Source organism: Aulonocara stuartgranti (assembly GCF_965226115.1).
Source record: "Aulonocara stuartgranti genome assembly, chromosome: 2".
NCBI lineage: Eukaryota > Metazoa > Chordata > Actinopteri > Cichliformes > Cichlidae > Aulonocara > Aulonocara stuartgranti.
Genome location: NC_138940.1, coordinates 3,220,040 through 3,233,403, shown reverse-complemented (window position 1 = coordinate 3,233,403; position 13,364 = coordinate 3,220,040). Strand labels below are relative to the sequence as shown.

The 13,364-nt window shown below is 38.1% G+C and overlaps 1 protein-coding gene across 6 annotated transcripts; it reads right to left on the bottom strand.

The window, feature by feature from the left end:
• Positions 1 to 2,337: 2,337 nt before the first annotated feature.
• LOC309712954 (uncharacterized protein) lies at positions 2,338 to 10,081 on the bottom strand. 6 transcript variants are annotated; one of them, XM_082544187.1, is made up of 6 exons: positions 9,464 to 10,081; positions 8,534 to 8,869; positions 8,216 to 8,437; positions 7,465 to 7,593; positions 4,241 to 4,305; positions 2,338 to 3,635 (listed from the first exon to the last, which is right to left on the bottom strand). In XM_082544187.1, exons 1-6 carry the CDS (start codon positions 9,468 to 9,470, stop codon positions 3,510 to 3,512), a joined length of 885 nt encoding a protein of 294 aa, XP_082400313.1. In that variant the 5' UTR covers positions 9,471 to 10,081; the 3' UTR covers positions 2,338 to 3,509. The 6 variants fall into 6 exon arrangements, 4 of the variants coding, with proteins under 4 accessions (XP_082400313.1, XP_082400311.1, XP_082400312.1 ...); XM_082544185.1 differs by having other exon boundaries at positions 9,703 to 10,081; XM_082544186.1 differs by lacking the exon at positions 9,464 to 10,081 and adding an exon at positions 8,997 to 9,300.
• Between the last annotated feature and the right edge of the window lie 3,283 nt (positions 10,082 to 13,364).

Here is a 13,364-nt window from a genome sequence, read left to right as displayed (position 1 = left end):
GAGTAAAATGCGGATGCTAATGACAGTGTTGACCATGGCATGAATTTAAAACAAACCTTACATCCTGTTACAAATTCTGTTTTCTGTGATGTATGCAGTTTCTGTCATTTGTTCTTCTTTTAGGCTTAGGAAATACACATTTGGGTGTATTTATAGTTAGTTAATAGCCTCAGCTGAAAACAGTAAAATGACGTAGTCATATTAGACCTCATGCATTTATTTCACAGAATGGAAACAAGGACATATTAACAAGACATATTCACCTCCAACTACAAGCTGCCAAGCCTGGGAGCCATCGCCAGTCCCCTTCGAGAGCTTTCCCAAACTGCAGCTCAATTCATGTTTATCTATTCAGCCACAGAATTTCAAAGACAGACTCAGGACTGCTCCGAAATCGAATCCAAATGACTTTGCAAAATTATTTATTGATTCGCTTTTTTTAATCTACTAAAATGCTGTCAAACCTAAAATGAGGATGTGGGCCCAGCTAGTGAAATGCATTACAAGGGTTCTTTGGTTATCCACAAGCCAGGCAGAGAGAAAGAAAGAAAATCCTTCAAGGACACCTCCGTTGGCTGAAGGACTGTTGGTTAACTGGGTGATAGGACACTCTTAAGTTGAACACAGGATGCACAAACACACGTACACATACGCATGTACACTGACACAGATGCACACTCACTCCCCTCCCCATTCCAAATGCATCCGATGCTTGCCCCCCATCTGATGCAGACGGCGGATCAGCTGGACCTCGTGGAGATGCCGCGAACCGATGCTGCTGTCTAAATACGGTTGTTAAGTGATGACGTGACGAATCCTGCTTCCGGGCCTAAAGTAGTCTGCGTTTAATATGGCTTTTGTGTTGTTAACATGTTTAATGTTTTGTATTTTCTTCTATTTGATCTCAAAAAGCTCCTAAAACAGTCAGTGATCACTGTTGACCTCCCTCGGCTTTTATTACCGCTAAGCCCTGTTCAGCTCCACAGGAATCTCTCCCAGACCACAGACTCATAATACAAGTCAGAGCTTTATTTTAAAAAATAAATAAATAAAGTTGTGTTTTCAAAATTGGAGTTCAAGTTATTTTTATTTCCAATAGTGTTAACAAGATTTTTTTCAAATTTTCATTGTAAGTGGGCTAAAGCAGTTAATTAAAAGTAGTCTAACATAAATGTAAATGCTGTAATTTGCTTATTTTAATAAACCATGTAACTTGGATGGATTCGATGCTGGCGTGACCACAGTGCTGTCACGGACCCGGCTCTGGAGGACTCAGGGGTCCGTGAGCAGTGGTTATTATTGTCATTATTATTATTACGACTATTATTTGGGGTCTGTGTCGTCTACTGTTCTGTCCACGTTTGTATGTAGAGTGCGTGTGTCTGCTTCTCTCTCTCTCCCCCCGTCCTTGGGGCTGTTGACGGAAGCGCGCGTTGTGGGAGAGGCGTGTCCGGGCGACTGTCGTCACCGGGAGTCCCTCTTTGCTGTTGCAGCTGATTACCTGACCAGCTGGTGGTAATCATCCCTCCCGGCTAGGAAGAGGTATTTAACCTGGACTCGCAGCGACAGTCGACGTGGGATTATTACTCTTGACCGGTATAGTCTGTGCTAGGCGTGTGGTCTTGGTAGTCGACTAGCGTGTGTGGCTAATTGTGGTTTTCCCTTCTTCCTCCAGGAAAGTCGAGCGAAGAAGCGAGTTGGGGAGCACACAAACTAAGGGGACTACAACACGGGACGCACTGGGAGCAAGGGATGAGCACCATTGGCAAATTACATCTCTGAGTTAATTGTTGGACTTACCTGTCTATTCACTGTAAATAAAGTGCACTGTGGCATCGCAGAGTCCTGCGTTTTGGGTCCTACTTTCCTCATCCCCACGGTCTGCCAGCCAGACCGTGACGAGTGCACACGTCTGCTGTTGTTCACAGTGGTCCAAGTGTCCGCTCAGAGAGCTTGTGTGTTCGCTCAGACACATGAAAAATTAGAGGGAACATTGGTTACGATGTGAAGATTTATGTGCTTTTTTGCTGAAGAGTTTTTTTCTGTTCTCATTGTTATCCCCTACCACTAGCTCAGTCTAAATAGAGTTGTCGTTTTTCTCCTCCAATGCCTTATTGTGTTGTACATTTGTTTCTCTTTACACTCCCTGTTCTGACCTGTCTCCCCAATGTGATGTTTGTGTAATGTATGTATGGTAAGCAGAGGTCCAATTTCGCTGCACGCAACTGCAAGCGACAAATAAAGGCTTCATCAGTCACTCAATTAATATGCAAGTCCTCATTACAGTATAGATTTGTTTCAGTGTGTGGTTCTTTAGTTTATGTAGTTAATAATAATATCTATGTGACCAGTTTCATGGTGTGAATAACTAACATACTGGATTACTTTTTGTGCCAGAGGCATGGTCCCTGGTCCCTCAGCTGCAGGGACGGAGTGGTGCAGTGATCTCAGTAGGGAAAAAAAAAACAAACTAGTATGTGTAATGACGTACTTTTTTGAATAACAACCCCAACACTGGATGCAATAGTATTGTTTATTTCCAGTATCTTTTATAAAAGTATTCACAGATACTACAGTGGGCAGATAAGCAAGATGCTATTTAACTTTGAATATAAAAACTAAAAAGTTACAAGAACATAAGCAGCAAATAAATTGTTGCCCCTAAGACTTTTACTTAAAAAATGTATATCTTTTTGCACAGCTACCAATCTGCGTTGTACGGAGCCCTGCAAGGGACATGGGAGAAAAAAAAAGGAAGATGAACTTTTGCGAGATCTCGCAAAATAGGCCGCATCCTCCGGAGGCCACCAGCTCGAAGCTGACAAGCCAGACGACGAAGGCTGTCCCAATTCGAAGGCTGCTCCAAATGCGTCCTTTGTGTCCCAACCTATCCCAAATTTCATAGTGAGGCCCAGCCAACTCCAGTTTCCAACAACTGTGGCAGCAATATTACTTAGTTTTAATATTACGCTTTCTGGGTCACAAAATAAACGTTTAAGATATTTTCAGGCGAATGTAGCCGTGTAAACTTCAAATATCTGCTCAGTTTATCAACACATCAAATACTTGCAAAAGCGTTCTCATGTTTTCGGAGACGTTTGTTACCCAGCAGTTCAAAGCTTACTGGGATGTTGAGACCTACAAGAGCCAGCGAGAATACTGCACTCCCAGCACATCGTGCCTCAACCACCCGGTCAGCTTCGAGCTAGCAGCCTCTGAAGCATGTTGCCTATTTTTGCAAGATCTCGCAAAAGTTTATCTGCATTTTTTTTCTCCCATGTCCCTTGCGGGGCTCCGTAGCCTTGCAATAAACATACACAGCATATATATTAACTACTCCACCTTCTTCATCAAAACAAGAATCATAAAGGTAATAAAAAGAGTCTCTCTCACAGCAAAAAAAATGAAACAGAAGAAAAAAACAATCCCTCCTCACTGTAATTTTCTTTTTGATCGCAACACATTTTCTTTACCCCAGAGGAATCTGCATGCTTCATGGGGACAGCCTTTTACTGGCCCTCTCTAATGCCAGAGTATATGGTGCACTCTGGTGACTCCTTCTTACTCTTCCATCTTGAAGATTTTCTTGAGGGGAAATCCAGAGCCACATAGTTTAGTCCTGCTTCTTCACCCTCCTGTAAATTATTAACAGAAATGAACAAACATTTGAAAATATTTTTAAAAACATAGGACACGTAAACATAAACAACACAGAGAACAACACATAGCCTTGTCTGTTTGTTTCTCTTCAAACGATTATTATTTGAGACGACTTCATGTTTCCGTGCAATGGTAACTGCAGCTGTTTCATATTTGCTAGTTACGATCATGAAAACACACATCTAAAGTAGACATATTACACTAAAGTGTGACCTAACCAAACATGTCCTTGTTCACTTTAAAGGACTTGTTGGTGGGATGTCAGGTGTGATTCATTACTAAACTGTCATTGACACCTCAGCTTCAGATCAAAACTATTTCTTTTACCTTTGCTGTCTGCACTTTCCTGTATTTCACAACATCCAACTGCTTCCTATATCTTTTCCAGAATGTTTATCTTACTCGTTCTGTGTGTTTCAACCTTAAAAATTCAGTATTTAATTTGTCAATGAGAGCACCTATCAAGTGCAGTACCTATCCAATATTATGATCGAAGTCTAGTCATATATGTCATTATTAGATAGACATTATATGGATATTTGGATATCTATGTTTGGTGTGTGTGTGTGTGTGTGTTTACCTCATTGCTCATTTGATCCCCAGATGATTTTTCCTGTTCAACATCAGTAAAGACGTCTACTTTTCCTGTTCATTAAAAAAGATATTAACAGTGATTTTTTTTTTTTACCTTGTCAGGTCAGAATCCAGAATAAACTGTTTAAGGCTTTAGTAATGCTGTACAGAGCCTCCATTTACTCTCACGGCAGCTTCAGCTTCACATGATGATAGAAGCACATTTTAGCACCTGCAAATTCAAACCGTTAACCTCCTGTTTTATCACTTTGGTCGATTAAAATCTGACTACTGGAACAGCTGCTTAAGTCTGGTGGAGTCATTTTTATGTTCATGAAATGCATTTGAAACAACTTCTCTTTAATTATCTGCAATTGTGACTTCATCTATTAAGTAACTATTTGAATTCTAGTAAACTAGGAATATTTTTGTTTGTGTTTACTTATATACACTATTGTAATGGAAATGTTGATAATAGTTTTAGGGAAAAAATTGTTTTACAGAAAACTTGCATGAACCACGAGGAATTAATTTGAAATTCAAATTTCTGGCAGTTGTGAAGTTTGACAGTTCTCTCTATGGAGTAGAGCCGAACAGAAATATCACACAGAAAGTGCTGAATATGTCGAAAATTCACTAATTTTGTTAAACATGACTGTTTGCTTTAAAATAATCGTTGGCCCTTTTTCCAAAACTGAAGAACTTTAATAAATAAAAGTTAACTATCCTCTGCCAATCTGGTGTGCAATCATCTTAAATGGCAAATGTATTTATACAGTAAAATACAATAAATTATAAAAAATATTCAAAGATGCAAATTATCAATAAATACATCGTCAGACAGATTGAGCTTTTTTTCATTCATCTGAGAGAACAGCGCAGTGGATTTACTATTGTCATGACTTTCCCTTACATTTGCCTACAGGTAGGCTCATCAGGTTGCGTTAGTGCACTGCTGTTGTTAAATTCATATCTTTTAGTTCAGCAGACTCCAACTTTGTCACATACTGCAACTGGTGATTGTAGTCTTTCTTCTGCTCTGGTCATGTTCTGTGAGCTGAAAGGCCTCTCTTATCAGAACCAATAGAATGTTTCATGACTTTCATGGCTGTGGTGAGCACAATTTAAATTTGCATAAATTATAATATATATATATATATATATATATATATATATATATATATATTAAAATATTTATGCAAAAGTTCAAATAAATATCAGTTTGATGATTTTAAAGTTATAATAGAGTTGTTTAAGAGCTTAATTTAAAGGTTGAACATATTATATGGGACAACTCATGAGCCACAATTGAGAATTATTTATTTAAAGTTTAAAAAAAAAATAGCACTAAAAGGGTAAAAAAAACAAATGCCCTGAATTAATTAAAAAGTGTATATCATAATAAATAAAAACATAATAAATTAAATGAAAGGCTCTGAGCTGTACAAATAACAGTCAGGATAGAAAAGAACTTCATCACTACTCCTAGTTATAAATTAGTGATGGGATTTCCGGCTCTTTCGGTTCGGCTCACTAAAAAGAGCCGGCTCTTTCGGCTCCGAACCGGCTCTTCAGGTTGTTTTGTTGCTTTAATTAATTTATTATTAACAATAATATAAAATTATGCACAAAAGGAATTACTAACGTAAAAACAAGTGGTTTTATTTATATATGTTTATATATAAATATATGCGGTGGCCCCTACAGACAAAACACGTACAAACTCCAAAACACATTTCTAGCATGAACTGAACTTCCAAAGCAGAGCTACTAGATCACTTAAATTACACAATTGAAAGCATGTGTGTATTGTTTGTGTATTTATACACAGGCACTCATATATATATTCAAATAATTTAAAAAAAAGTTCATTTACCTGTTATTACCACACACCAAATCCAGTCGTTGGTACTTGCTGGCTTGTGTAGCCACAAGATAACAAAGGCTCAACACTGCGCCCAGCATCCTGGAGCACTTCTGTTGTTCTTTTGTACGTGTTTTGAGTTTTTATGTGCTTCTGAGTTTTTATATGCTTCTGAGTTTTTACGTGCTTTGGAGTTTGTACGTGTTTTGGAGTTTGTACGTGTTTTTACGTGTTTTGGAGTTTGTACATGCTTCAGAGTTCGTACGTGATTTGAAGTTTGTATGTGCTTTGTCTCTAGGGGCCACCGTAAATATACTTTTATTTATTCACTCCACATAAAATGTAATAAATAAATCATATAATACAAAAATCAACTATTCACATTTCAAGTTTTAACTATTTACATTTTCAGCTTTTTCCTTTCACAAATTTAAAGTGAAAAGAACACAAAACACTGCAAACCACAACACAATTAAATATAAATTATAATATGAAAACTAAAAGAACATGCATATTCTCTGTCATATGGACCTGCATGAATAAACTTTCTCAATCCTTTATCATCTGCAACCGAAAATAGTTGTGGATGATTACTATACCTTTCTAATGTTGTTGTCCCTGCCTCTCTTTCTCTCTCTCTCTGGCTCTGTTCCTGTGCTACTGAGTGTAACTACCGCCCCTCCCCCCTCTGCCCAGCGTAAAGCACAAGGCTCGCGTGCAGAGTGAAACGGAAAAAAGTGCGAGAGAGAGGCTGAGAGAAAGAAAAAAAAAAAAACCCACGTGACGGCTCGCGATAAGGAGCCGGCTCGCGTCGTTCACGTCAAAGAGCCGGCTCTAAGAGCCATTTCGTTCGCGAACGACCCATCACTATTATAAATGTCATAAGAAACCTACAAGATACTCTCTTGTAGAAACAATGATTGATATTAGTATTAGCTTTTAATATTTTAACATGTTTTAATACGGGTGCTACTCCTGTCAGCTAAGAACAAACTGAGGTTACAGTTCAGTAAATAGTAAATATATATATCCATCCATCTTCATCCGCTTTATCCGAGGCCGGGTCGCGGGGGTAGCAGCCTAAGCAAAGAGGCCCAGACCTCCCTCTCCCCAGCCACCTCCTCCAGCTTGTCCGGGGGAATACCAAGGCGTTCCCAGGCCAGCCGAGAGATATAATCTCTCCAGCGTGTCCTGGGTCTGCCCCGGGGCCTCCTCCCGGTGGGACATGCCTGGAACACCTCACCCAGGAGGTGCCCAGGGTATATATGTATATATATATATATATATATATATATATATATACATATATATATATATATATATATATATATACGCACACTACGTTATATTAGATGTGAATAACTTACCTTTGCAGTGCTCGCGAGGTTGTTTTTTCTTTTTTCTTTCTTTTTTCTTTTTGGTGAGAATCAGTGCAAAGTTCACAAACACAGAGCAGGCCAGCAGTGCTCCAAGCACAGTAACGAGCAGGAACTCCTCTGGAATAAGAAAACATTACAGCAGACTGTTAACATTCTAATTATATAATGGCACAATAATGTACATATCTCACTGTGAGTGAGGTCACAGTATTAAAGTTTCATTTAAATAGTTTTCATTCACTGCATGAATTTTGAGTTTCAGAAGTAGAAACTCAGGAAAAGCTAAAAACAAAAAACATTCAGGATTCCAACCACTTTTTGACTCAATTTCCAAGATGTACAGTGTCTCAGTAATAAATCTTCATAAACATTAGTTCATACATTTGTGATTTTTATGCCAAGACGAAGAAGAAAAAGCACAAGTAGCAAAGGCAGCCAAAAGGAACCTGCAATAATTCTTGTAAGCTTTAAACTGCAAATCTGATTTATAGATTTCCAACCACTGTGGACTGTGAGACGTAAGAACATTATAATGTTTATATTAAGTATTTTGAGCTGTCAGCAGCTAATGATACATCATATTGCATATCCACACAATGATCACCTAATTATCTAACTCACATCAATTTTAGAGGGCTCAAAACTACCATGCGAAGCCCTCTAGTATATATTCATGGAAACCAAGACAGCAATAACAAGCAAAATAACTAAAGACGTAAATAAGACTTTACAAACATACTGGTCTCCACTTTAGCTCCTTCCCCAAACAGGATCTGTCCACATGTTACCAGAGTACAGTAGTAGGTCCCACTATCAGATGTTTCACCATATGGACACTGATCTGTCTCAGTTTTGTTCTTGGAGAGGAGCGAACACTGCAGAGAGAGTGCATTACCCAGATGGACTGGCTCCACTTCTCGACTTTTCTTCATGGTGACAAATGTATTTTGCGTTTTAGGATCTGTGGGAGTCACAGAGAGACATAAAATAGCATTAACTAGAATTGTTTGGCTTTAGCCGCAGATATGATATAAACAATCAAATTAACATACTTTACCATTCACTGCCACAATTGTGCCATTTTTAAATCTCATACTGAATGATGATCCTGCTTGACAGAAGTACGTTGCTTCATCTTTTTTGCTTACATTTCTTATGATAAGAGAATGCACATTACCCACTTTTGTGGCACTGAATCTTGAGTTGTTCTTTTGAAATATTTTGTCAAAACTTCCTTCAGCAACTGTTTGAACCATATATCCAAAATTCAGCTTATACCAGTAAAACAACCCTTTATCACTTCCAGAGAGCGCACATGTCAGAGTCACATTATCTCCGGGTTTAGCCACAGTTAAAGAGATCTGCTGAGGAACCTCATTCGTTTCAGTCAAAGCTGAAGCAAAGAGACAAACAGTAACAGTTAGAACAAAACAGAAAAAAGCACTCAAAAGTATATTCATCATGTTATGCCAAATATTACAAAACCTCATGTTTTACATTGTTTACAATGATAAACTCACACAATGTACTTAGAAGCATCAAAGAAACCAGTCTTCCAACCATTGTGGTACCTCAGCCTTCTCTTTCATAACTAATATCTTTACACTCAAAGGAAGATTTAGTCATGAGCTGATTAAGGTTTACAAAGTGGAAATCACAGTGATTGGCTGAAGCACAAAATGCACTTCCTGTAAAAATTTGCAAACCATTTACATATTTAGAGGCAAACACATTATTGCAAGCTGATGACAGAACAAAAAAGCACTCTGCTTTCGCTAACATAAGTTATGTCGTGTTACACTTTTGCTTTTTTGAGAATTGTAATGTAATTCCATAATTTTTATTATACTCTACTTGATCTGCTAGTCTTTATCGACCTTTGAGCTTCAAATTGTTACATTTAATTGTTTTGTAAATGTAAATGTTAAAAAAAATTGTGAAGTTCATTTAGGTCAGCCTGTTAAAAAATAAATGATGATAGACAAACCTGACATGGATCACCTGTTAGCTCTACTTTTACAGAGTGATAATACAACGTAACGTAAACTTTATTCTGAACTCTATTTTCTGTTTACACAAAAAATAGAGTTTAAAAACTGAAAGTTTTACCAACCGTTTGAAAAAAATGTAAGTGCCAAAAATTAACCTGACACTTTGAAACATGAATGACCAACAAACAGGGTTTTTTTCCTTTGTCATGACATGATATTGTAGGCAAGTACTTACAGTAAAAGATGTTTATTGAGTAATTCTCTGTGAGGTGAGAAATAATGAGGGAAAATATGAAAAGAGGCCACCACAGACGTACACTCATTGTTTTGATTAAAGCTGACTGCAGGAAGTGTGTGCTGTGTGCAGCTTAGTGTGCTACAAATCCATCCATTCATCTTTTTCTTTTTTAATTATCTGCTATTAAGTTATTTCTTTTTCAAGTTATTGTACCCTAAATAATAAGTCACATTTTACATGACATTAAGTGAAACCAGCCCCAGTCGCATTTCCACACACTTTATCTCCCTGCACACAAAATGTTAATTCCATGTTACATAATTAGTTTCATATCTGAGTAGACAAACTTAGATCATTTTTTAACCATAACCAAGTATTTTTGTTGCACAAGCCAACAGAGTAGTTTTGGTTGCTACAACTACACCTTCACTGGCTTCACTGATACTGTGCTGCCAGTGGTGATGCACTGAATTAGTTTTCTGTATATCAGAGCTGAGCAGACACCTACTCATAATCAAACATGCAATGACCTGAAAAATACTGAACAAAAGTCTTTATTGTGGTGTCCTGTCTGCCTGTTTGTCTGTCTGTTTTGTGCTTTTGCTATTAGGTTTAATTTACTATCAAAGTAGTTCTTGAGTCGGTTCATTTGCAAATAAGGACTTGAAGTCACCTGCAGTCTTTTATTTCTATCATACTTTCAGTATTTTCAAGATCTCTGTTGTAACGTATGTAATTTTGTCTATAAGATGAATGAAAATTGTTCTTATTTAATTTTTTGTAAGCTGTTACCTTGTTTTTTTATAATTTGCAGACTGTTGACATGCTGATTAAATACAAAATCATATAAATCATTCACTTTACATTCAAAGGACAGGGAAGGTGAAACCCGTCACAGAGGTGTGACACGATGAAGGAAAAATTCAAAAGTCATCAAAACAGAAGCACGCTGGTTCACTGCATGCTGTGAACCAGCGTGCAGCAAAAAATCCCCTGTTGCCCCTTCAGGCGGTTTGCCCTTCAAGCTCGGGTCCTCTACCAGAGGCCTGGGAACTTGAGGGTCCTGCGCAGTATCTTAGCTGTTCCTAGTACTGCGCTCTTCTGGACAAAGATCTACAGTGTTGTTGCTGGGATCTGCTGGAGCCACTGGCCTAGCTTGGGAGTCACTGCACCTAGTGCTCCAATTACCACTGGGACCACTGTTACCTTCTCCCTCCACATCTTCTCGAGCTCTTCTCAGAGTCCTTGGTGCTCCTCCAGATTCTCGTGTTCCTACTTCCTGATATTTAGATTTAGATCTCATTTCTAAGAGAAGTCCCACTATGCGACAAAAACAGTTCAGGAAACAGAATACAAAGTGCAAGGTGTTGATCTGGCCTTCAAACTCAAGCATCCTGCACTGGAACAAGCCCACACATAACCCAATACACAACCCACAGAACCCAAAATGGTTGTTCATTCATTATTTAAATTATATAAAGAGATTTTATTGTAGATTAGAAAGTTCTTATCAACCCTGTGGTGAATTACAGCTTCATATATGATGTGCTCTGCATAACTGAGACTACTGGTTGTGTCTGAGCTGTGGATAGGACATGAAGGGAAACCACAAATGACTAGAGACATGGAGATGAAGAGACATGTCAAGAACTGATCATTTTGTAAGTCAGTCATCCTGCCAAGACACTTATTTATATAGCAATTTAAAAACAGCAAGTGCTGACCAAAGTGTTTAACGAGGACATAATAAAAATGAAAAAAGAAAATAAAGTAAAAATATATTTTAGTATATTGATATGTAACACCCTTATTCACATGCTAAACCGGGGGGTAGAAATGGGCACATACACATGCTAACACTCTTACAGGGGAAAGTGCGGAGCTTCTTGCACAGATAAAGGAAATCACTAAATCCTGGGGCTTATTCACTTATTGTTCCATGTGTTTTCTTTTTGTTTGTTTGTTTTTTCATTGCTTAATCAAGATTCTCCAAAACTTCTCAGACCTTATGTATGTTTATAGGTGGAAACACTGACCTTTACAAGCTAACAGCAGTGACGAGGCAACTATCTAAAAATAGTTTGACTGAATCAGCAAAAGTCTTGTACTTTTTCACTTTCCAGTATTGTGGTATGTCCCAGTATCAGTGCTTGTGAAAGAACAAGCAAAGCCACATGTAAGCCACATGCAAGATGCAAACTATGGCTGGCTACTTTTCTGCTTTCAACGCCCTACCAATCCTGTTTACTCAGAATGCATATGCATTTGGGCATCAACAGGACGTGTAACTAGTTCAAAACAAGCTGCCGCAGACTATTTTTAGCTGAAGCTGTCGATAGTTTTTAGACCTTCCTTCCTGAATGTGGACTCATTTTGTTACGATAAACTTTAAAATATACAACTACAACTTTTAAAACTAAATGCTAAATACTTCTTTTTAAAGTAGAAGCTTTTAAACCACATCATTGTGAGCAAATACCACAATGTGCAGGACGAAACATGAATGATTCGAGCAGGCACGATCAATTACAGAAGAAAACCACACTGCTACAATGGAAATTCTCATAAAACTATTTTTATATCACACGTGAAGCATATGCATATACTATTTATGCAAACTGCCAGAAAAAGATGCCTCTCAGTGGATTCACACCTCGTTTGGATCACACAAACTGCTGCTGAATTTTTCATGCATTTTTTGTGTGTTGCGGGTTGTTAAATGAACAAAACATTACAGTGCAGTCTAGCCTAGAAACAATCCGGTCGTTAAGCGATGACGTGACGAATCCTACTTCCGGGCCTAAAGTAGTCTGCGTTTAATATGGCTTTTGTGTTGTTAACATGTTTAATGTTTTGTATTTTCTTCTATTTAATCTCAAAAAGCTCCTAAAACAGTCAGTGATCACTGTTGACCTCCCTCGGCTTTTATTACCGCTAATCATTTATTTAAGATCAGTTTTTAAAACCTTAGGATGTAACTACAGCCCAGCCCATGCAGCAGTATATGAATGACTAACCTCGTATTGTGGATGGATTATCTCAGTTGTTCTCCTGGCTGAAGTTTGGTCCTTTTACAGCATCCTGCCATGCGATTACATTTGTTCCTGACCACCGAGAACACTCACGTTAACTTTTATCGAGTGGAAAAAAAGTTAGCTTGTTTATATTATGCTAACATAGCTGTGTCGCTAGCGGTCACGTAGCACATCATTATATACCAGCTAGCCCAACTTCAGTAACCCTACAAACGTCACTGCTGTTTAGTTTTCTGTCTTCATTTATGTTGGAAGTGATAACAGAGCTGTACGTTTGAATTTGTTTCCAAACCCCCGCAGTCAGGACATGCTATATTGTATTTAGATAGAAGCTAGCGAGCTAACTCCCTGCTAACTTCTAACTCCGTTAAATATCACAAATTCCGTTTTCATGGATGCCTGGATGATAAACTCAATTGTTACACCTGGTAGAGCAGAACGCTGATCATTTTATTAAAGATGAAAGACTTTAGACAGTTTTTCAACTCTCAGTAATGCCATAGGGATCGTTTGATATATGGACCTGCAGCGGAGTTTAGGCACAGACACGGCTAGTGACGTCAGACTTAACGACCGGATAAATGCATGAACTAGTTTTTCAGCAATAGTCTGAGACAGGATATT